Source organism: Nomascus leucogenys, chromosome 6 (genome assembly GCF_006542625.1).
Source record: "Nomascus leucogenys isolate Asia chromosome 6, Asia_NLE_v1, whole genome shotgun sequence".
Taxonomy (NCBI): domain Eukaryota; kingdom Metazoa; phylum Chordata; class Mammalia; order Primates; family Hylobatidae; genus Nomascus; species Nomascus leucogenys.
In genome coordinates, this window is record NC_044386.1 from 117,904,189 (window position 1) to 117,926,055 (window position 21,867).

General features: G+C 39.7%; 2 protein-coding genes across 4 annotated transcripts in view; one reads left to right on the forward strand and one right to left on the reverse strand.

The window, feature by feature from the left end:
• TTC23 (tetratricopeptide repeat domain 23) overlaps nucleotides 1–14,156 on the reverse strand; it is a 111,162-nt gene extending 97,006 nt beyond the window's left edge. The window contains exon 1 of one of the 2 annotated variants that reach the window (XM_030815074.1): nucleotides 13,941–14,156. The gene's annotated coding sequence lies outside the window, so the exon portion shown is untranslated. Of the gene's footprint in view, nucleotides 1–13,694 lie in introns of both variants that reach the window. The other variant, XM_030815075.1, reaches the window with a different exon arrangement.
• Nucleotides 14,157–15,871: 1,715 nt separating this feature from the next.
• LRRC28 (leucine rich repeat containing 28) overlaps nucleotides 15,872–21,867 on the forward strand; it is a 135,750-nt gene continuing 129,754 nt past the window's right edge. For both annotated transcript variants that reach the window (XM_003277538.4, XM_003277539.4), the window contains exons 1-2: nucleotides 15,872–16,046; nucleotides 20,424–20,651. In XM_003277538.4, the coding sequence (XP_003277586.1) occupies nucleotides 20,484–20,651 (168 nt within the window). In that variant the 5' untranslated portion in view covers nucleotides 15,872–16,046; nucleotides 20,424–20,483. The remainder of the gene's footprint in view (nucleotides 16,047–20,423; nucleotides 20,652–21,867) is intronic.

Below are 21,867 nucleotides of genomic sequence, written 5' to 3' on the forward strand. Positions count from 1 at the left end.
TCCTGACCTCGTGATCCGCCCACCTCGGCCTCCCAAAGTGCTGGGATTACAGGTGTGAGCCACTGCACCTGGCCCAAAATGGGCAATTTATTTTAACAGATGCTTCATCAAAGAAGATATACCAAGAACAAATAAGCACATGCTTTATATTCAACATTATTAGGAATTATGGAAATGCAAGTTAAAACCACAATGAGATGTCACTCATCAATTAGAATGACTAAGATTAAAAAGACTTATTGTAGTAAGTGTTGATGAGGATGGGAAATAACTGGAACTCTCATACACTGTTGCTGGAAATGTAAAATGGTATACCACTTTGGAAAACAGTTTGGCAGGGTTTAAAAAAAAAAAAGCTGGTAAAATAAGGCCAGGCACGGTGGCTCATGCCTGTAATCCCAGCACTCTTGGAGGTGGAGGCCAGAGGGTCACCTCAGCTCGGGAGTTTGGGCCCAGCCTGGGCAACATGGCAAAACTCTGTCTCTACAAAAAATACAAAAATTAGCCGGGTGCAGTGGCATGTGCCTGTAGTCTCAGCTACTCTGGAGGCTGAAGCAGGAGGATGGCTTGAGCCTGGGAGGAGCAGACTGCAGTGAGCCAAGATCACACCATTGCACCCCAGCCTGAGAGATGGAGGAAGACACTCAAAAAACAAAACAAAACAAAACAAAATTGTAGTAAAATATATATATATAAAATATACATACATATATTTAAAATAAAATTTCTCATTTTAACCTTTTCATTTTTTTCCCTTACTTCACGTGGCGATTTTAAGCATTTTTGTTTGTTTGTTTGTTTGTTTTTGTTTTTGAGACGGAGTCTTGCTCTGTCGCCAGGCTAAAGTGCAGGGGCACGATCTTGGCTCACTGCAATCTCCGCCTCCTGGGTTCAAGCAATTCCCCTGCCTCAGCCTCCCGAGTAGCTGGGACTACAGGCACGCACCACCACGCCCAGCATAATTTTTTGTATTTTAGTAGAGATAGGGTTTCACCATGTTGGTCAGGAGGGTCTCAATCTCCTGACCTCGTGATCCGCCTGCCTTGGCCTCCCAAAGCGCTGGGATTACAGGCATGAGCCACTGTGCCCAGACCATCTTAACCATTTTTAAGTGTGCAGTTCAGTGACATTAAGTAAATTCGCATTGCTGTACAACCATTACCACTGTCCATCTCCAGAATTTCCTTCATCTTGCAAAACTGACACTCTGTACTCATTAAACAATAACTTCCCATTCCTCCTACCCTCCACCTCTGGCAACACCCATTCTACTTTCTGTCTCTGAATTTGACTGCTCTAGGTACTTTGTATGTGTGGAATCATACATTATTTTGCCTTTTGTGACTGCTTATGTCTCTTAGCATAATGCCTTCAAAGTGCATCCATATTGTAGCATGTCAGAATTTCCTTTCTTTTTAAGGCTAAATACTATACAACATATTGTGTTTATACATTTATCCATTAATGAACACTTGGGTTGCTGCCACCTTTTAGCTATTGTGAATAACGCTGCTATTGAACATTAATGTACAAGTATCTCTTTGGGTTTCTGCTTTCATTTTTGGGAGGCACATGCCCAGAAGTGAAACTGCTGGATCATATGATAATTATGTTTTTAATTTTTTGAGGAAACATCGTATTGTCTTCCACAGAGGCTATGCCATTCTACATTCCCACCGGCAGAGCACAAGGGCTCCAATTCCTCCACATTCTCGACAAAACTTATTTTCTGTTTTTAATAATAGCCATCCTAATGGATATGAAGTGATATCTCATGGTGGCTTTGATTTGCAGTTCCCTAATGACTAGAGAGTCTGAACATCTTTTCACGTACTTATTGGCCATCTGTATACTTACTTTGGATAAATGTCTATTGGAGTCCTTTTCTCACTTTTTTTTTTTTTTTTTGAGACAAGGTTTTACTCTGTCACCCAAGCTGGAGTGCAGTGGTGTGATCGCAGCTCACTGCAGCCTACAACTCTTGGGCTCAAGTGATCCTCCTGCCTCAATCTCTGTTGCCCCGGCTGGTCTCCAACTCCTGGGCTCAAGTGATCCTCCTGCCTTGGCTTCCCAAAGTGCTGGGATTATAGGTGTGAGGCACTGAACCTGGCCCTTTTCCCACTTTTTGTTTTTGTTGTTCTAGTTATTGTTGATCTGTAGGATTTCTTTGTATATGCTAGACCTTAACCCCTTATCAGATACACAATTTGTAGATATGTTCTTTCAGTCCATGGATTACCTTTTGTTGATTATTGTCCTGTTTTTGCACAAAAGTTTTCAATTTTGAAGTAGCCCAATTTATTTATTTTTTATTTTGTTGCCTTGGCCTCTGGTGCCATATCTGACAGTTTCTTAATAAGTTAAACATACACTTAGCACAGGAGTCATCATTTCACTCCTAAGTTTTTTTTTTTTTTTTGAGACAGAGTTTCACTCTTATTGCCCAGTTGGAGTGCAATGGCACAATCTTGGCTCACTGCAACCTTCGCCTCCTGGGTTCAAGTGATTCTCCTGCCTCAGCCTCCAGAGTAGCTGGGATTACAGGTGCCCACCACCATGCCCAGCTGATTTTTGTATTTTTAGTAGAGACGGGGTTTCACCATGTTGGCCAGGCTGGTCTCAAACTCCGGACCTTAAGTGATCCACCTGCCTCAGCTTCCCAAAGTTCTGGAACTACAGGCATGAGCCACCATGCCTAGCCAACTCCTAAGTATTTACATGAGAGAAATGAAAACATACATTATAAAAAGACTTACATACAAATGTTCATAGAAATTTTATTTTTAATAGCTAAAAAACTAGAAAAAAAACCCCAAATGTCTATAAATGGGTAAATGGGTAAGCAAACTGTGGTATAGCTATACAATGAAATACTACTCAGTAATAAAAAGGAATGAATATGTTACAACACGAATAAATCTCAAAATAGTTATGCCGAGTGAAGAAGTTAGGCAAAATAGAGTACATATCGCGTGATTCCATTTATATAAATTTCAGTGAAATCTACTCCAATGTATAATGACCAGAAGCAGATCAGTGATTACCTTGAATTGGGCTAAGGAGGTGGTATGACGGGGACGGGACACAAGAGGGAGGAAGATGTAGGAAAGGGTGGAGTGGAGGGATTACAAGGGGCATGAGGAAACTTTTTGCGGTGGTGGATTTGCTCATTATCTTGACTGGTTGAGGTTTCTTGGGTGTACACATATGCTCAAACTTAGCAAATTGTATACTTTTATGCCAATTAATAAAACTGCTAAAAATCGTATATATATAGATTAGCCTTTCAGAGATCCCTCCCCATTCTTCCTCTTCAAACTCCAATTCCATTATTTACTATAGATAACATTTTAAATTTCATCCTATTGCAACTTGTTTATTCATTTTTTATTATTATTTGAGATGCAGTCTCACTCTGTCACCCAGGCTGGAGTACAGTGGCACGATCTCAGCTCACTGCAACCTCCGCCTTCCAGGTTCAAGCGATTCTCCTGCCTCAGCCTCCCAAGTAGCTGGGATTACAGGCACGCACCACCATGCCTGGCTAATTTTTTTCTTTCAGTAGAGATGGGGTTTCACCATGTTGGCCAGGTTGGTCTTGAACTCCTGACCTCAAGTGATCAGCCCACCTCGGCCTCCCAAAGTGCTGGATTACAGGCATGAGCCACTGCACCTGGCCACAACTCATTTATTTATTTGTTCCACAACTATTTACTGAATTCTGGCTACAAACAATGCACCAGGCTAATGTACTATGTGGAAAACAACAACCCCAAGAAATGTAAAATAGAGCAGGAAAAAAGATGAGGTACACATTAGCACAGTACTAGGTGCTAAAATTGCTAGAAGAGTGGCAAGTGCTAAGACTTCAGAAATGGGAATCATTGCTGCTGCAATGACCTTGCTTGTTTGGCTAAAAAGACTCCAGAGAACAAGGAGGGAGAAGAGAAAGCATCCCAAGCAGAGTGAATAATTAGAAAAGGCTTGGAAGTGGGAAAGTGAAATACATACATGGCTAACTGCTGGTGGTTCAATTTGGTGTATGTGAAATGAGGCTACAGAACAGCATTTTGCAAGCCAATTGCTGCAGTACACCAGAGCCACAAGACATTAATGTACATTCCATCAAGGAGGGTTATTGACAGAGGTGATCAAATGACTTGGTAAACACAAATATTGGTTCCACAAAAGGAGGATTTTGTGATCAAATAAATGGGTAAACAGGTCTTCTCAAAACTTTAATATAATACCTTGTGAATATCCCAGAGTGGGTACAGTATACAGCACTTTTCCAGTCTTTTTTTGACCATGAGATTATCTTTTTTCTTGAGCACCTATTAAATCTTATGGAAATAACACTTTAAAAACATTTTTTGGGAAACCCTGAGCTAGGGGAAAAGTAAAATGCTGGATTTCAGGCTAAGAAGGCATTCATTCATTTCAGGCTAAGAGTTTGATTGACTCTTTTCCTCATAAAGCTTATATAGCACAAAAATATGAAAAAGAGAAAGAAGGAATCAGCCAAAGGTCAAACTGTGAGAATGCTAGAGAGGCTGATCTACAATGCAGGTGGTGTTCTCATTCCTGGGTACCTCTTAAAAATGTTGAAAGGTCGGCCGGGCGTGGTGGCTTACGCCTGTAATCCCAGCAGCACTGTGGGAGGTCGAGGCATGCAGATCACAAGGTCAGGAGTTCAAGACCACCCTGGCCAACACGGTAAAAACCCGTCTCTACTAAAAATACAAAAATTAGCCCGGTGTGGTGGCATGTGCCTGTAGTCCCAGCTACTCTGGAGGCTGAGGCAGGAGAATCGCTTGAACCAGGGAGGTGGAGGTTGCAGTGAGCCGAGACCACACCATTGCACTCCAGCCTGGGTGATAGAGTGAGACTCTGTCTCAAAAAAAAAATAAAAATAAATAAATAAATAAAAAATAAAAATGTTAAAGGTCAATACTTCAGGTTTAACATGAAAGCTTTGCCTACACCCTGTTGTACAGAGACACAGAGCTATTTGAGATCCTAAGATGTTGGCTAACTTTTTTCTAATAACTTCTTGCCTTATGCTTCCTCATCTGTTCAACCCCACTGGCTGATAAGATGACCATTTCAACAGGTGCTGCGGTCTAGAGAAAGAGCAGTAGCCAGAGATGGAGAATCTGAGATTCAAGAACCTGTGCTGTCCCAACTACCCATGTGATTTGGGCAATACCAACTAATATATACATAACACTTTATACTTTCACATATTTTATCTCATGTGGCCCTTACAACCATGTAAGGTACAGAGGGTAGGTATTATCATCCCCATTTTATAAATAAAGATGATGAAATGTACCTAAATCAGTTGCACATCACAAAGCCAGAATTAAGACCCTGGTCTTCTCATAATTTGGGGGTTTCCCATGACATCATCCTGCCTTTCACTGACCACAGTCGACAGCAGTGAGAAGCAAATGCTGTTGCTTTGGAAACCTAAGCCTGCATTTTAAAAAGTGATCATACATTTTTATAAACAGGAATGCAACATCTTCAATAGATTTAACTATATTTTCTTATCTTCCATTTAGGGGGAGGCAGAAAAGAAAGTTTAAAGATGAAATAAGTAAGATGCCCTGCAGTATTTGTTACTCTGGGCCTCTGAACCTAGTGTTAAACTTCGAAATGGATTTAACTTTTCTTTTTTGGCTTAATTGTAAAAACTGGCTTGTCTCATGCTGCCTCTTAATATTGTATCCTTAAAAGAGAGGTTATATTTATTCTGAGCACTCATAGGCTCATCTAACTTGTATATACTTTTTTTTTCTTGCCAGTTAAAAAATATTGAGCCATCATTTTAAAATTAGGAGTTTCACATAAAGATGTAGATTTTGGGGTTTCTGACTTCCTTTGAAAACTCAGAATACTTGTCAACACTAGATCTATGCCACCACAGGCAGTAATCAGCTAGGGAAGAGGGATAGCTGCCCTGGGGGCAAGGGTACCCTCCAGTTTGTCTGTTGCCACCAATCCCTATTGGCTACCGGACATGAAGGCAGCAAAGTCGTTCCCATTTGTCATTGTTCTTGTGTCTTATTGTAGGAAAGTAGGTCTCTGTATCCATTTCTCTCTTTCAAAGTGAAAGGCCAACAGAGAAGGATATAATTTTCCTGGCCAACACCACTCATTTTCTGTTATTTCGTCTAATCTAAAGCACCACAGACTATAAAGATGCTGCTTTTTTATACACCATTTGACTTGCAATTGTAAAGTTCACTCTAATTTCAGAGATGTTCAAATGCCAAAAAAAAGTGGGTCTCTGAATCAATGAAAGGAGGAGGTACGTTACCTGTCTGGCTTCTAGAGGCATTTGAGTCTGTGGCCTTACTTTAAATGTACGTGTTTCAATGTATGTGGCATCACACAGTAACATCCTCAACATAAAAACATGCTTCTCAGGCAGGGTGCGGGGGCTCACACCTGTAATCCCAGCACTTTGAGAGGCTGAGGTGGGCAGATCACCTGAGGTCGGGAGTTCGAGACCAGCCTGACCAACATGGAGAAACCCTGCCTCTACTAATACAAAAAAATTAGCCAGGTGTGGTGGCACACACCTGGTAATCCCAGCTACTCGGAGGCTGAGGCACAAGAATCGCTTGAACCCGAGAGGTAGAGGTTGCAGTGAGCCGACACTCTGCCACTGCACTCCACCCTGGGTAACAAGAGTGAAACTGTCTCAAACAAACAAACAAACAAACAAAAAACATGCTTCTCAGTAAGTGTACTTTGAGTTACACGCTTATCATCAGCCACTTTTCTTTGTAGTAGCTATAGCTGGGGCTTCAAATTTCATCAGACATCAGCCCAGGTCCCACAAACCATCCTCTTCCTGCCAGGTGTGGGTTCAGCTTTCTGGGCCTCTGAATCACAGCTGCCAGTGAGACCTACTCAGTCAGTTGATACTGTTCCTTCTGCCAGACCTGCCCAGTAGAATGTTAAAGCACATAATCAGCCCCAGATCAGGGTGTTAGGAAGAAGAGGTCTGAAGTGGAGTCTCAGTCTTCCATTTCCAAGTGGTGATGTTCAAAATAATAACTGAAATAGCAGGAGGGCCAACCAATCTATATAGGTGCCAACTAGGCTGGAGCTCGGTTCTGAAGGTCCCCTGCTTTTCCAGGTGTGAACCTTTGGATGCTGACTTGTGGAGAGATGTAGGGGAGCCTGAGGAAGGGGCAGGGGCCCTCAGGGCAGTGGCTTTTAGGAAATAAAAAACCTCATCAATCAGGGACGGTGGCTCATGCCTGTAATACCAGCACTGTGGGAGGCTGAGACAGGTTGATGGCTTGAGCCAAGGAGTTCAAGGTCAGGCTGGGCAACATGTCAAAATCCTGTCTCCACTAAAATTGCAAAAATTGGCTGGGTGTGGTGGCGCTCGGTTCCTCCAGCTACTCGGGAGGCTGACGGGGGAGGATTGCTTGAGCCCAGGAGGCAGAGGCTACAGTGAGCTGAGATCACACCACTGCACTCCAGCCTGGGTGACAGAACAAGACCCTGTCTCAGAACAAAAAAATAAAAATAAAAATAAAAAGTCATTATGACTAGTTTCTTAACTAGTGAAAGTGTACACTAGTTAAGAAGCAACCTTACCCATATGTAAGCTAACGCACTGGAAAAACACCCTAAAAAGATAAAAAATACTGAAAAAATACTGATAAAAAATAAGAGAAAAATGGAAAATCTGAATAGATCTATAACAAGTAAAAAAATTAAATTAGTAATTAAAAACATTTATACAAAGTTAAGCCCTGGCTCAGATGGCATCAGTGATGAATTCTACCAAACCATTAAAGAAGAAATAACATGAGTATTTTGAAAACTCTATCAGAAAATAGACAAGGAAACTCTCACTTGTTCTATGCGGTCAGTATTACCCTGATATCAAAGCCAAAGACATCACAAGAAAATAACAAATGAATATCCTTCACGAACATGGACACAAAAATCCTCAACAAAATATTGGCAAACCAAATCTAGCAACATATACAAAGGAGAATACATTATGATCAAGGGGGGTTTATCCTAGGAATGGCAGGTTGGTTTAACATCTGAAATCATTAATATAATATGCTATACAATAGAATATGGTCACAAACCATCTGCTCATCTTGGTAGATGCAGAAAACACATTTGGCAAAATCCATTATCCAATCACGATTAAAAAAACTTCCCCAACCTGATAAAAGGCTGATAAAAGCCTGATTTTACAAATCAAAGTGGATTAAAGACTTAAATATAAGACCTGAAACTATGAAATTACCAAAAGAAAACACTGGGGAAACTCTCTAGGACAGTGGTCTGGGCAAAGACTTCTTAAGAAGGATCTCAAAAGCACAGGCAACCAAAACAAAAATGGACAAATGGGATCACATCAAGTAGAAAAGCTGCTGTATAGCAAAGGAAACAATCAACAAAGCGAAGAGACAACCCACGGAATGGGAGAAAATATATATAAACTACCCATCTGACAAGGGATTAATAACCAGAATATATAAGGAGCTTAAACAAAACCCAATAGGAAAAAAATCTAATAATCTGATTAAAAAGTGAGCAAAAGATCTGAATAGACATTTCTCAAAAGACATGCAAATAACCAACAAGTATATGAAAAAATACTCGACATCACTGATCAGCACAGAAAGGCAAACCAAACTACAATGAGCTCATCTCACCCCAGCTAAGATGGCTTCTATTAAAAAGGCAGTAACGGACGCTGGTGAGGATGTGGAGAAAGAGGGACACTCATACACTGTTGGTGGGAATGCAAGTTATTACAGCCACTATGGAGAACAGTATGGAAGTTCCTCAAAAAGCTAAAAATAGAAGAACTACCATATGATCCAGCAATCCCACTGCTCCATATATATCCAAAAGAAAGGAAATCAGTATATCAGAGATATCTGCACTCCCATGTGTACTGCAGCTCTATTCACAACAGCCAAGATTTGGAATCAGCCTAAATGTTCATCAACACATGAATGGATAAAAAAATGTGGTAGATATACACACAAAACAGAATGAAATCCTGTCATTTACAGCAACATGGATGAAACTGAAGGACATTATACTAAGCGAAATTAACCAGGCAGAGAGAGACAAATTTTGCATGTTCTCACTCATTAATGAGAGCTAAAAATTAAAACAACTGAACTCATCAAGACAGAGAGTAGAATGATGATTACCAGAGGCTGGGAAGGGTATTGGGCAGGGAGGGAAAAGTGGGGATAGTTAATGGGTACAAAACGTAGTTAAATAGAATGAATAAAATCTAGTACTTGATATCACAACAGGGTGACTACAGTCAACAATAAGTTATTGTATATTTTAAAATAACTAAAAGAGTAGAATTGGAATAATTCTAACACAAAGAAATGATAAGTGCTTGAGGACACAGATACCCAATTACTCTGATGTGATTATTATACATTGTATGCCTGTATCAAAGCATCACACGTATCTCATAAATATATACACCTACTACTATGTACTCACAAAAATTAAAAATTAAAAAAAAAAACAAAAAAACCTGATTTACAAAAACCTAAAGCTAATATCATACTTAATGGAGCATGTTTGAATGTTTTCCCTCTAAGATTGGAAACAAGGCAAGAATGATTTCTCTCACCACCTGTAGTCAAGGTTGTGGATATTACAGTCAGAGCAACAGGCAAGAACAACAAATTAAGGCATGAAGGTTAGAAGGGGAGAAATAAAACATTATTATCAGATGACATAACCCTCTATGTAGAAAATCCTAAGGATTCCACAATAAATAAACAAATACCCACCCCCCCCATTAGAACAACTAAATAAGTTCGGCAAGGCCATAGGATACACAATAAATAAATAAAATTGTATTTTTATATGTCAGCAATAAATAATCTGAAAATAAAATTAAGAAAACACTTTGATTCAAAATAGGATAAAAGAGAATAAATATGTAGGAATAAACTTAACAAAAGAAATACAAGACTTGTACAATGAAAATCATACATTATCGAAAGAAATTAAAGATCTAAATACATGGACATTCCATGTTCATGGATTAAAAGCCTCAATGTTAAGATAGAATACTCCTCAAATTGATGTATAGATTTAACGTAATATCCATCAAAACTCAGCTTTTTTTTGCAGAAATTAACAAGTTGATCCTTATTATGGATCAATTAAGATGGAAATACGAGACCAAGAATAAATAAAACAATCTTAAAAAAGAAGAAGTTGGAGGACTCACACTTCCCATTTTTAAAATGTACTATAAAACTAAAGTAAAAGTAATCAAAAGTGTTGTACTTAAAAATTTTCAGTTATAAGGTAAATAAGTTCTAGAGATATACAGCATGGTAACTACAGAAAATAATTGAAATTTGTTAAGATCTTAGATGTTCTCATCACACACACAAAAATGGTAATTATGTCAGGTGATTAATGTGTGAGCTAGCTTTATTGTGGGAATCATTACAAAAGGTATACTTATATCAAAACACCATGATGGTTACCTCAAATCTATATAATTTTTAGTTTGTCAATCATATTTCAATAAAGCTGGGGAAAAGACGCCCCCAAAACAACGTGGTGGTACTGGCATAAGAAATGACATATAGAGGCCGGGCGTGGTGGCTCATGCCTGTAATCCCAGCACTTCGGGAGGCCGAGGTGGGTGGATCACTTGAGGTCAGGAGTTCGAGACCAGACTGGCCAACATGGTGAAATCCCGTCTCTACTAAAAATACAAAAAATTAGCTGGGCATAGTGGCGGGCACTTGTAATCCCAGCTACTCAGGAGGCTGAGGCAGGAGAATCGCTTGAACCCGGGAGGTGGAGGTTGCAGTGAGCTGAGATTGAGCCAATGTATTCCAGCCTGGGTGACAGAGTGAGACTCCGCGTCAAAAAAAAAAAAAAAAATATTAATATGGGCTGGCACGGTGGCTCATGCCTGTAATCCCAGCACTTCGGGAGGCCAAGGCAGGTGGATCACGAGGTCAGGAGTTCGAGACCTGCCTGGCCAACGTGGTGAAACCTTGTCTCTACTAAAAATACAAAAAATTAGCTGGGCATAGTGTCGGGCACCTGTAATCCCAGCTACTCGGGAGGCTGAGTCAGGATAATCGCTTGAACCCGGGAGGCGAAGGTTGCAGTGAGCTGAGATTGAGCCACTGTAGTCCAGCCCGGGTGACAGAGTGAGACTCCGCATCAAAAAAAAAAAAAAATTATTAACATGGGCTGGTGCGGTGGCTCATGCCTGTAATCCCAGCACTTTGGGAGGCCAAGGCAGGTGGATCACGAGGTCAGGAGTTCGAGACCTGCCTGGCCAACATGATGAAACTTCGTCTCTATTAAAAATACAAAAAATTAGCCAGGCGTGGTCGTGGGCACCTGTAATCCTAGCTACTTGGGAGGCTGAGGCAGGAGAATTGCTTGAACCCAGAAGGCAGACATTGCAGTGGGCCGAGACCACGGCACCCTGCACTAGAGCCTGAGCGACAGAGCAAGACTCAGTCTCAAAAAAAAAAAATCAGTAACAAGATGACAACCCAATTAAAAAAACAGGCAAAATATTTGAAAGACATTTTACAAAAGCAGATATATGGATAGTCAATAAGCACATGAAAAGATGCTTCATATCATCAGTCATCAGGAAAATGCAAATGAAAGCTGTAATAAGATACCACTTAAAATCCAGCCGAATGACTACAATGAAAAAGACAGATCATAAGGAGTGTTGGTGAGGATGTGGACAAATTGGAACCCTCATACACTCTGGTGGAAATGTAAAATGGGGAATTCACGTTGGAAAGCAGTTGTGTAACACCTCGAAAAGTTACACCCACAGTTACCATATGACAGTAATTCTACACGTAGATATACACCCAAGAAAACTGAAAATACACGTTCATACAAAACTTGTACCCATCTTCATAGCAGCATTATTCATAATAACTAAATACTGTACTGTATTTACTGTAACACAATTACAATTAGTAAAATTAAACACTATAATTAAATACTAGAAGAAATTCAAATGTCTGTTAATTGGTACTGTTAAATAAAATGTGGGCTTGCCATAGAGTGGATTGTTACTTAACAATAAAAAGGAATGAAGTAATGAGACATACTACAACATGGATGAACCTCAAAAACATGCTAAGTAAAAGAAACCAGATGCAAAGAATCACATAATGTGTAATTCCATTTACATGCCCAGAAAAGGTAAATTTATAGACAGAAAGTTTTTTAGTGATTGGGGCTAGGGATAGGAAACCAGGACTTGCCTGCAAATGGGCACAAAGTATTTTTTTAGGATGATGAAAACTTTCTAAAATTGGAATGTGGCGATGGTTGTACAACTCTATTATATTTTCTAAAACAATCATTGAGTTATATCCTTAAGACAAATGAACTTTATAATATATATACTTCATTTAAGCTGTTAAAAATAGCTATGAAACCACAATGCAGTTTTATGCGTAATTCTGGTTTTTATACATCTTATGACAAGACTTTTATAAACATGGGGCAACCATGATTCCCCAAGACGATGTGGCAGAGGTCCCCAAAAATCTTAAATAAGTAAACTCAATGCTTTCGAAGACTACAAAGAAATGCATCAAAATTTATATTATTCAACAATGGTAAGGTAAATGTATTCGGGTAAGAAGCATGGTTACTAATCTGTGTGCCAGTATTTACATAGTATGGGGCCCCTTAGCTTCTGGTCTCTGCTCTTGTAGCCATCTTAAATTGCACTGTCAGTTTTATTGTCTTCAAATATTACTTTCATAAGGTGTGCCTCCTGTTCCAAGCACAGGAACAAAACCCCTGATTTTGGGAATTCCGGCTCTTCATATTTCTCATGTTGCTTTTTAAAATTTTTAACCAAAGCTTCCAAATGAACCTTCTGCCGCAGTCACAGCCAACTCTTCCTCAGGCTGCACATATTTGCTAACAACTCACTCACTAGTAGGGATGCCACTTCCCTTCTTTTCTCTCTGAAATTCTGCCCATTGCTCAGGCCCAAATTGAGTCTTACCCATACTGTGAAGCCTTCTCTGAATAATTCATCTCACACTGAACTGAGCTCCTGAAGTACCTGTGCCCTACAACAGTCATCTGGGCATCAAGAACTGTTCAGAAGTTTTAGTTTAAATCTTCTGAGCCTCATTTGTCCCTGTTCTTGAGGGGCTGGATTTTATTACTTTATATTCTCCTATATGGATTAACATAGGCAACTCAAGAAATAGTTATTCATGTTTATCAATGTTTCCTTGATAAATTCTCTTTTATATTTATTTTAATTAAAAATGTCATTTTTGAAAATACGATGCTGGATTTCTTTTTTGAGAATTTATCCTTACATGCTGATTCTGCTTCAGGTATCTGTAGTATGTTTTGTTTAACCATTAGCAGATCTGTCCCTGGAATCCCTAATCCACAAATATACACAAAATTTGGGTTCAAGCAACTCTATTTTCTCTTATATCTTTTAATAGATATACTATCTATTATGCCAGGTATGACAATATACAAACAAAAATATCCATTTAAAAATTACCATATTACTAAATGTCCTTCTAAATCCACACTTAAGCAACAATAACGAAGCACAGTTTCTTAAAGTAGAAAACGATCTATAATTAATCTTATTATCTTGCCTCCTTTACCTTTCAAAAATCCACTGATAATCTGGGCATGATGCTTTCAAACTTCACCCTAAAGAGAAAAATGCTCTCTGAACACTCTTCTTCCTGCTATCTTTAAATTGTGCCTGTATTTTCTCTGCTTTCCCTTTGACACTCAATCACTCCTTTAAAACTTGTAAAAAACCGGAAAAGTTTCTGTAACTCTCTAATCTCCAACTATGTCGTAAAATCCTTTGCCAGTTTACTCAGTCTGCTGGAGAGGCTCACCGTTTCTTTTTCGAGCGAATTACACAGTTGTCTTGGCAGCGTGATTTGCCCTTTGGTTCCTGCTTTAACAGTTTGGTGATTCTTTGCACAGATTGATAACCATGAAAAAGTCTAAAGTAGGGCAGTTCCGGAGCAGCCTTTTCCCGTAAAGCAAGCGGGTACCTCACAAAACTCCAGGCAAAAGAATGAATGATAGACAACTCACCAATGGCAAGTGGAGAAGAGTATTTTGTCGAAGTTTCCAAACCAATCCTTGGGAGCCAGAGGTGGGAATTTTAAAATGAGGTCTTTTCCTTGGAATTTTCTTAAAGTGGTATCGTTGCCTGTTGATATTGAAGTTTGTCAAAGAATGTAAAATCAGCAGCTTAGAGGATTTTTTTCCCCTTTAAGAGAGACAAAACGTGCAAATTGATTCTCTACAAATTGGGAGAACTTCTAAGAGTGGCTGGTCATAAGATACTATCACATATAATCACTTGGTAACTTTTGTGTCAATTTGGGGAGGAGGTGAAGGTTATTTTAACGTGATTCATTTTTCATGATCAAATATCAGATATTAATCACTGAAAAACAGTATTTCTCATTTAAAAAAAGAAATGAAAACTAAGCGGCTAACATTACTTTGAAAAAACTGTTCTACTGTTAATCGTTTTTCTTTTTTGGGGGGTGTAACTCTTCATATATTAGCAGCAAGTCTTACTATTTGGGCTGACCATTAAACACCCTAAGTATCTTTGTTTTTACACAAAATGTGAATTTCCTCATTTTAAGACCAGCAAAAAATTTCTGAGTGCCACGAATTCTTAGGTATTACGAAACTATCTTAGAAATACATGACATATACCAACCATGCTATATACCTGAGTAGCTCTTGAAGACGATTTAATAGATAACTGATAAATATTTTATTATAACTCATACCTTGTTTAAAAACCAATGTTTTTTATTTAATATAACTCTGCTTTCTAGGTTATTCATCTCTATGAATAATTAAGTCAGCAACTGTAAAACTACTTCATTATAAAGTTGAGGTTCCTTGACAAGGAGCCTCGCTAATTAATAGGCTTTTCACAGAACAAAAAATATCAGCGATTGTAGTAGAGGAATATACTTTAAAATCTTCATTTCAGAAGGAAATTTGTCATATTAATGAGACACTTTAAAAAGTGTCTTTTCAAGTATTTTAACAGTATAAAGCCCTCTTTCTTCGATGCTATTTCGCTAACATAGTAATTTTCGTCTTGAAGAAATACATATTGACGGTCTACTCAGTCAGGCTAGGAAATGTCATTGTATTTAACTCTCTAAATTGTTCCTGACCTTTTTAGCAATCTTTACTCAAAATAAACCTTGGGTGTTTGAAGGGCAGAGACTAGGTTACCTCCTCCTCATCTTTGTTATCTACCAGTGGGCAGTGACCCCTTAAGTCGGTGCTTAGACTCACTACTTGCTAACTAACGTTGGCTTCATTACATAAACCCACTGGCCTGTTTTTCAACCGTCAGACTGGTGCTGTTAGTCCCTGTGTCATGGGATTCCTGTCAAGGGTTCAACGAGATACTCTATAAATAGCTCTTAGAATGAACGCTCAACGTGGGATCATTGTTGTAATCCCTCAACGTGTGCTACTGAATGAGAGGCCGAGTGACTGAATGAATGTATGAATGAAGGAACAGGTGAGTAACTGGCGGTTCCCTAGGTTGGAGCCGGCTAAATTACCCCTTCAAGACGCTAAGCAAAAAGCCACTCCGTCGACATCAAACCCTGCGCCGGAGCCGGAAGCAAGAATAGAGCCGTAGGCGGGGCCAGCATAGAGGAAGTCGCGCTCTCGGCCAATACACAGATCTCTTGGCAAACGGCATTTCCCCGCGCCTGTCGTGAAAGCGCGAGAACACAGGGGATTATCGCGAGGTTCCGTGTTCCTCTCCCGCTCCCTCTTCCCCAGCTCCCTGTAGCGCGGGTTCCGCTCCTCCCCCGGAGCCCCGCCCCCGACGCCTGGCGCTCCGCCCCGCCCCCGCCCGGCTCCCTGCCCCGCCCCGCCCGCCGTCCGCCGCTTGCTTTCCAGCGCCGTCTGCGCTCCGGAGCGCTGGCTCTGCTGGCGCTGAGGTGAGTAGAGCTGTCCGCCTCGTCGGGTGATTCAAGTGGCGGGGCTCTCTGACTCGGCCCCCGGCGGGGACGCCCCAGACCTGGTCCTGCCAAAGCGTCCGGGTCCTGCCAAAGCAGCGAGTGGGACAGCGGGGCCGTCCGGGCCTCGGGTGGCCACAGCTGCCGGGTCCTCCTCGCACTCTGCGGCCCGCGGCCACTGGGACCCGAGAGTCCTGATACCGGGTCCGTGAAATCCCTGCTGCTGGGCTCGCTGCTTCCCAACTGTAACGATCTCAGTGGCTGGCTAACTCGGGCGAAACGGCGCCTGTTTTGCCTAAGACTCTGCCAGTGTTTGTTACCACAGAGCTGAGAAAATAGCCTTTTACAAATGCTTTTAATATGTAGCTTATAGTTCTGTAATCTCCAGCGTTAGGAAATTGGAATGCGTATTCTACTAAATTGAGTACGGGGAAGTCCGTCTAAGGGACTCCTTTCTTTCAAAATGCTCCTTAATATGTGTGGAATTTTGTTGAGAGGTTTTTGATGTTTTTGTTTTGTTTTAAATAATAAGATAGATTGGTGTTCGCCTGTCAGAAAGCTTGTATGTAGGTGCAGTTGTATACAGCTGATATTAAGTAATACTGTTTGCCTTAACTACATAAGAGGTAGTATAACTATACACGAGGTAGTTTGCTTAACGAGGTAAGATGTAGTAAAGTGAAATGGGGTAAGAAAATTACCTTGTTAAAGGCTGCGTATGGCCCGTGAATGCATACTGCAAAACTGTGAGCATTTTTGATGCTTTATTGCTATTATTGGCAGTTTTAGGATTTCATTTGTTTAGATTTTATCTCCCAAACAGCCTTTGTAGCAATTTTAGCAGAGTGTAATGGAGTTTTTGAGGCAGCCAATCCCAGCCAGAACATTCAGAAGGAAAGCCGTCAGGTTACAGGGACTCTCTTATTGAATCTTCCCTCAGTGAGTGTGGTTTTGCATTATAGGGCGGCGGTGCACAGGCTTTGTAGTCAGTCCACCTGCGATGGAACTATCGCATGCTACCTTCTGAGAAACTCAGTTTCCTCCTCTACAAAACGGGCTACATAATGTCTATTGCAATGCATGGTTGTAAAGATTAGACATCCTTGTGGCATGTAGCAAGCTTATAGGCGCTCTCCGTGGTCTTGACATAGGTGGGTGAGAAATCAACCTTGCAATGTTCTTCCACATGTCATCGGACATTAGAAGGCCTACTTTAAAATTTCATTTTAAATTCCTGGATACATGTGCAGAATATGCCGGTTCGTTACATAGGCAAACGTGTGCCATGGTGATTTGCTGCACCTATCAACCCATCACCTAGGTATTAGGAAGGGTTACTTTTAGTTACTGTGCTAGATGCACGTATGCAAGCGTGAAGAAAACAACGCAGTCCCTGCCCTCAGGATTTCTAAATAAGTTTCGGAAGGGTTTATTTACAGGCTTTTTGGCTTTATTGACAATAGACAGATGCAACGATAAATATTTAAATGACAAATTGTGAGGAGTCCTACGAAGAAAAAACAAACAGCCAAGTTCCTCTGAAAGAACACTAGGGGAATACTTTGGGATAGGGAAGTGATTTTTTTTTTTTTTTTTTTTTTAAAGACTGAGTCTTTCTCTGTCGCCCAGGCTGGAGTGCAGTGGTGTGATCTCGGTTTACTGCAAGCTCCGCCTCCCGGTTTCAAGCGATTCTCCTGCCTCCGTCTCCCGAGTAGCTGGGATTACAGGCGCCCGCCACCACACCCAGCTAATTTTTGTATTTTTAGTAGAGGTGGGGTTTCGCCAAGTTGGCCAGGCTGGTCTCGAACTCCTCATTTCAGGTGATCCACCCTCCTCGGCCACCCAAAGTGCTAGGATTACAGGCGTGAGCCACTGTGCCTGGCCTCGGGAAGTGGTTTTTATGTTGAAATCTGGAGAATGATGAGATATTGCTTTCTAGGCTAAGAGGAGAGCAGCAAGTGCTGCTTGGAGTTGGTAGCTTTGAGGATTGGAAAAACCCAGAAGCTTGGTGAGAAGCCAAGCAGAGTCGCTGGAGAAGTGGGTGGGGGCAGATGGTGAGGCACCCTCAAGGCCTAGTATGAGTTTGATTTTCTAAATAAGAAGTTTCTGAAGGGTTTATTTAGTAAGATGTGTGCCGGAAAGAGTGAGACGTAATTCGATGTACATTTTTAAAGGCCCATTGCTGGGATTAATGTGTTGGAAGTGACTAGAGTGGACACAGGGAGACCGCTAATACTGTTGGCCATGCAGGAGATGACAGTGGCTTGTGGTTTTGGCAGATGGAGAGATTTGGATGGATTTGAGATGTATTTGGGAGACAGAAGCCACTAGCCTTGTGATAGATTGGAGGTGGTCAGAATATGAGAGGTTGGAATCATTCATGACTTCCTGCTTCTCCGGCTTGAGCTACTGGGTGGATGGAGGGGTGAGCTGTTTACTGAGATGGGAAAAACTATGGAGATTCGGATTGGTGATGAAAATGGAAAGCTCTTTGAATGTGTTAAGTTTGAGATGGTTGTGAGACATCTAAACTGCTAACAGTTTACTAGTTCAGTGAATAATTACCTATGAAGTTTCACTTTCTACACAGAATCATTGATGTTATTTGTAGTCTACTTCCCTTTGCTTTACAGGTAGGAGAATTAAGATGTGGAAAGATTATCTTGCACAAAGTCACATATCTCATAAAATAGGTGAGTAGGTGGAATAAATGTGGAAAAGTATTGGATCCTTATGTGGCTTTGGAAATAGTATTTCATACTTGGCCTTTTTATATAAAATGGCAAGTGCTAGCTCATTAGCTAGGAATTAGAATTTGAAAATAATAAAATATAGCCAGAAAATTACAAAACACTTGTTTATTGAAAGCTTATATTGCTGCATTTTGTACTAATTTGGTATTAATTCCCGGTGAAAATCACTTTCCTTAAGAAAAAAAATTATTGAAGGGTACTTTCCAATAGAGAGTTGGGAAAAAGGGCTGAGGAAAACAGTCAAATCTTTAAGCAGATCTCAACTTCTTTGTAGTTGTTTCAGCATTTCCTTAGTATCCTGTGGAATCTTGTGAGTCAGTGTCTGTGAAGAACCCAAGCTTTGAAATCCACTGGACCTGGCATCAAACCCTTGCTTTTATCCCTTGTGAATGGTTTGACCTTGGACAAATTACTGAAGCCTTGAGTTTGTTTCTTTTTGTGTTAAGTGATGGTGAAGTTTGTTTTAGCTCTGTGCCTAGTGGATAAAATGGCAAATGTTACTTGTCGTCTTGCCCTTGTCAATTTTGGAGCTAGAAGAGAATTTATAATAATCTGCCCTGGACTCAGGCCTTTAAACCAGTACATTAATTGCTATCTCCATTCTATATATTAGGCAACTGGAGGCCCAGAGACATTGTAATATTATAGAATAATACAGGATTCTTGTTTCTGAGTGCAGTGTTTCTTCTTTCATTGAAATAATTTAAAATAATGAAACTGTGTGGCTCTGGATCTATTTCTTTGATGGCTCTGATAATCCATAAAGCTAAAAACAAAGAGGCAAGGCACAGTGGCTCGGGCCTGTAATCCCAGCACTTGGGGAGGCTGAGGTGGGAGGATTGCTTGAGCTCAGGAATTTGAGACTAGCCTGGGCAACACAGTGAGACCCCCATCTCTACAAACAAAACAATTAGCTGAGTGTGGTGGTGCTGCCTATAGTACCAGCTACTTGGGAGGCTGAGGTGGGAGGATCACTTGAGCCCAGGAGTTGAGGCTACAGTGAGCTATGATTGAGTCACTGCACCCCAGCCTGGGCAACAGAGTGAGACCCTGTCTCTAAAAAAAAATAAGAAGAAAGAAAAGAATAAAGAGATAGATAAAAAATCAGAATATAGGATAATATTTATATACTAGGAAGTGAAGAAAATGAAGCTATTAGTGCTCTAGATATAAATAATATATATTTTAATATTTTTGAAGTATCTTAAGCTAAATACAAAATGAGGTAGTTCATAAAAGAAATGGGGTTTGCTGCATTTGATTTTTAAGCTTCTCCTTTGGTTGCATGTTATGAAACTGGTCACTGTTTTTCTTAGACAAGGGTTCCTATCTCAAGTGCAAAAACTATTTTTTTCCATTAGGACTATTTCTAATAAGTAATAAATGTTGCTTAATCAGATTATTTTTATTAAATTGTTACTCATTTTAATCTCCTCCTAAATATGTGTGACAATTTTAGTTATGAAAGTAAAATGTAGGATTGAATGTATCAATATAATTATGTTTTTCAGTGTCTTCAAGTAGCTCTGTGTGCTAACTGGTTTATATGGCAATTCTTGTAAAAAAAAAATCTTACAATGAATAAATTTTCTTGTTCTCTTTATAGAAATGGACCAATTTTGACAAGATATAGTGCTGCAGCGTGCCTGATGGGATATATTCAGTCATGGCATCCGAACTTTGTAAGACGATCTCTGTGGCAAGGCTGGAAAAGCACAAGAATTTGTTCTTAAATTATAGGAATCTGCACCATTTTCCATTGGAGTTACTGAAAGATGAGGGACTGCAGTACTTGGAGAGACTCTATATGAAAAGGAACTCCCTGACATCCTTGGTACAGTATTATATTACACTACAAAAAATTATTTATACATGTGGTCCTGATCAAGATACATTTACATACCCTAAGGTATTCAGACCAAGACTTATATCCCCTGTTGTTATATATACAGTTAATATAAATACACACACAGGAGTTTCTCATTGGCTATGAATTTGTTATCCAAGTTCATGCAGTTATGAGGTTGCCAGAGAAGTTGTGGAGGAAAGCAAAATATTCACTCATGTATGACTGATACAGTTAGTACCCATTCAGAAAGCTGTCTTCGTTTAGCATGTGCTTCTATCCTGACTTGTAATTTGTTTGTGATTCTTGGATATTACAGCATTCACCAGACCAGTTAAAAAGTAAACAAGAGAAAGACCAACAATGCTTTTGAGATATAGGCATTACAGGGAGAATGATTTGAAAATTAAAGCATTAAGAGAGGCACTTGGGAAGCTTAATGTAACTTTTGAGTGTTTGAAAACAAAACCTTTATGATTGCCCTGTGAAAATCAAATGATTTTGAATTGGGCTAGCATACAATTTTTTGGAAAAAATTTTGCCACAAAGGCAACATTTAATTTGTTCTTTTTATGTTCCAAGAATAAGCACGTAGTTTTCATTATAATCTGAATTGTATTACATATAAGATAAACTAAAAGTTTTTCAAGAGAATGTCCAAATCAAGCTTTTTATTCCTATTATTTATTGTAAAATTTGGTCTCTGTATTAAATGGATTTACTTTGTATGGCCTTTTCTGGTTATCACTTAACCTTATTTGAATCTTACTTGAATTCTAGTTCTTACTCATTTTAGATGATTTATGAAATCTTACTACTTTGTGAATTCACCCATTCTTCATTCCCTTCCATATATTGGACTTTGCTAAATATCTGGAAAGTGTATCTTATTGGCTTCATGTATATGGCATGTTTTCCTGGAAAGGTTTTATTTAATCTATGTACAATGCCTATAGTGGGTAGAAAGCATTATAAAATTAGTTTATCTTTGCTCTGTCTGGAAGTAAATAGATATGTATGTTTTGTTCTTTTGTGATTGGCATATTGGCATATATGTTGAATGCCTACTTATATTTCTGAAATTAGATTTTTCAGTTTTCCAACTTGGAAAATCTATATGCAGTTATAGGAATCCTTTTCTGCAAAGTCATCATCCCATGATATGAAACCATATTAGTACTTTTTAACCCTTTAACGAGAAGTG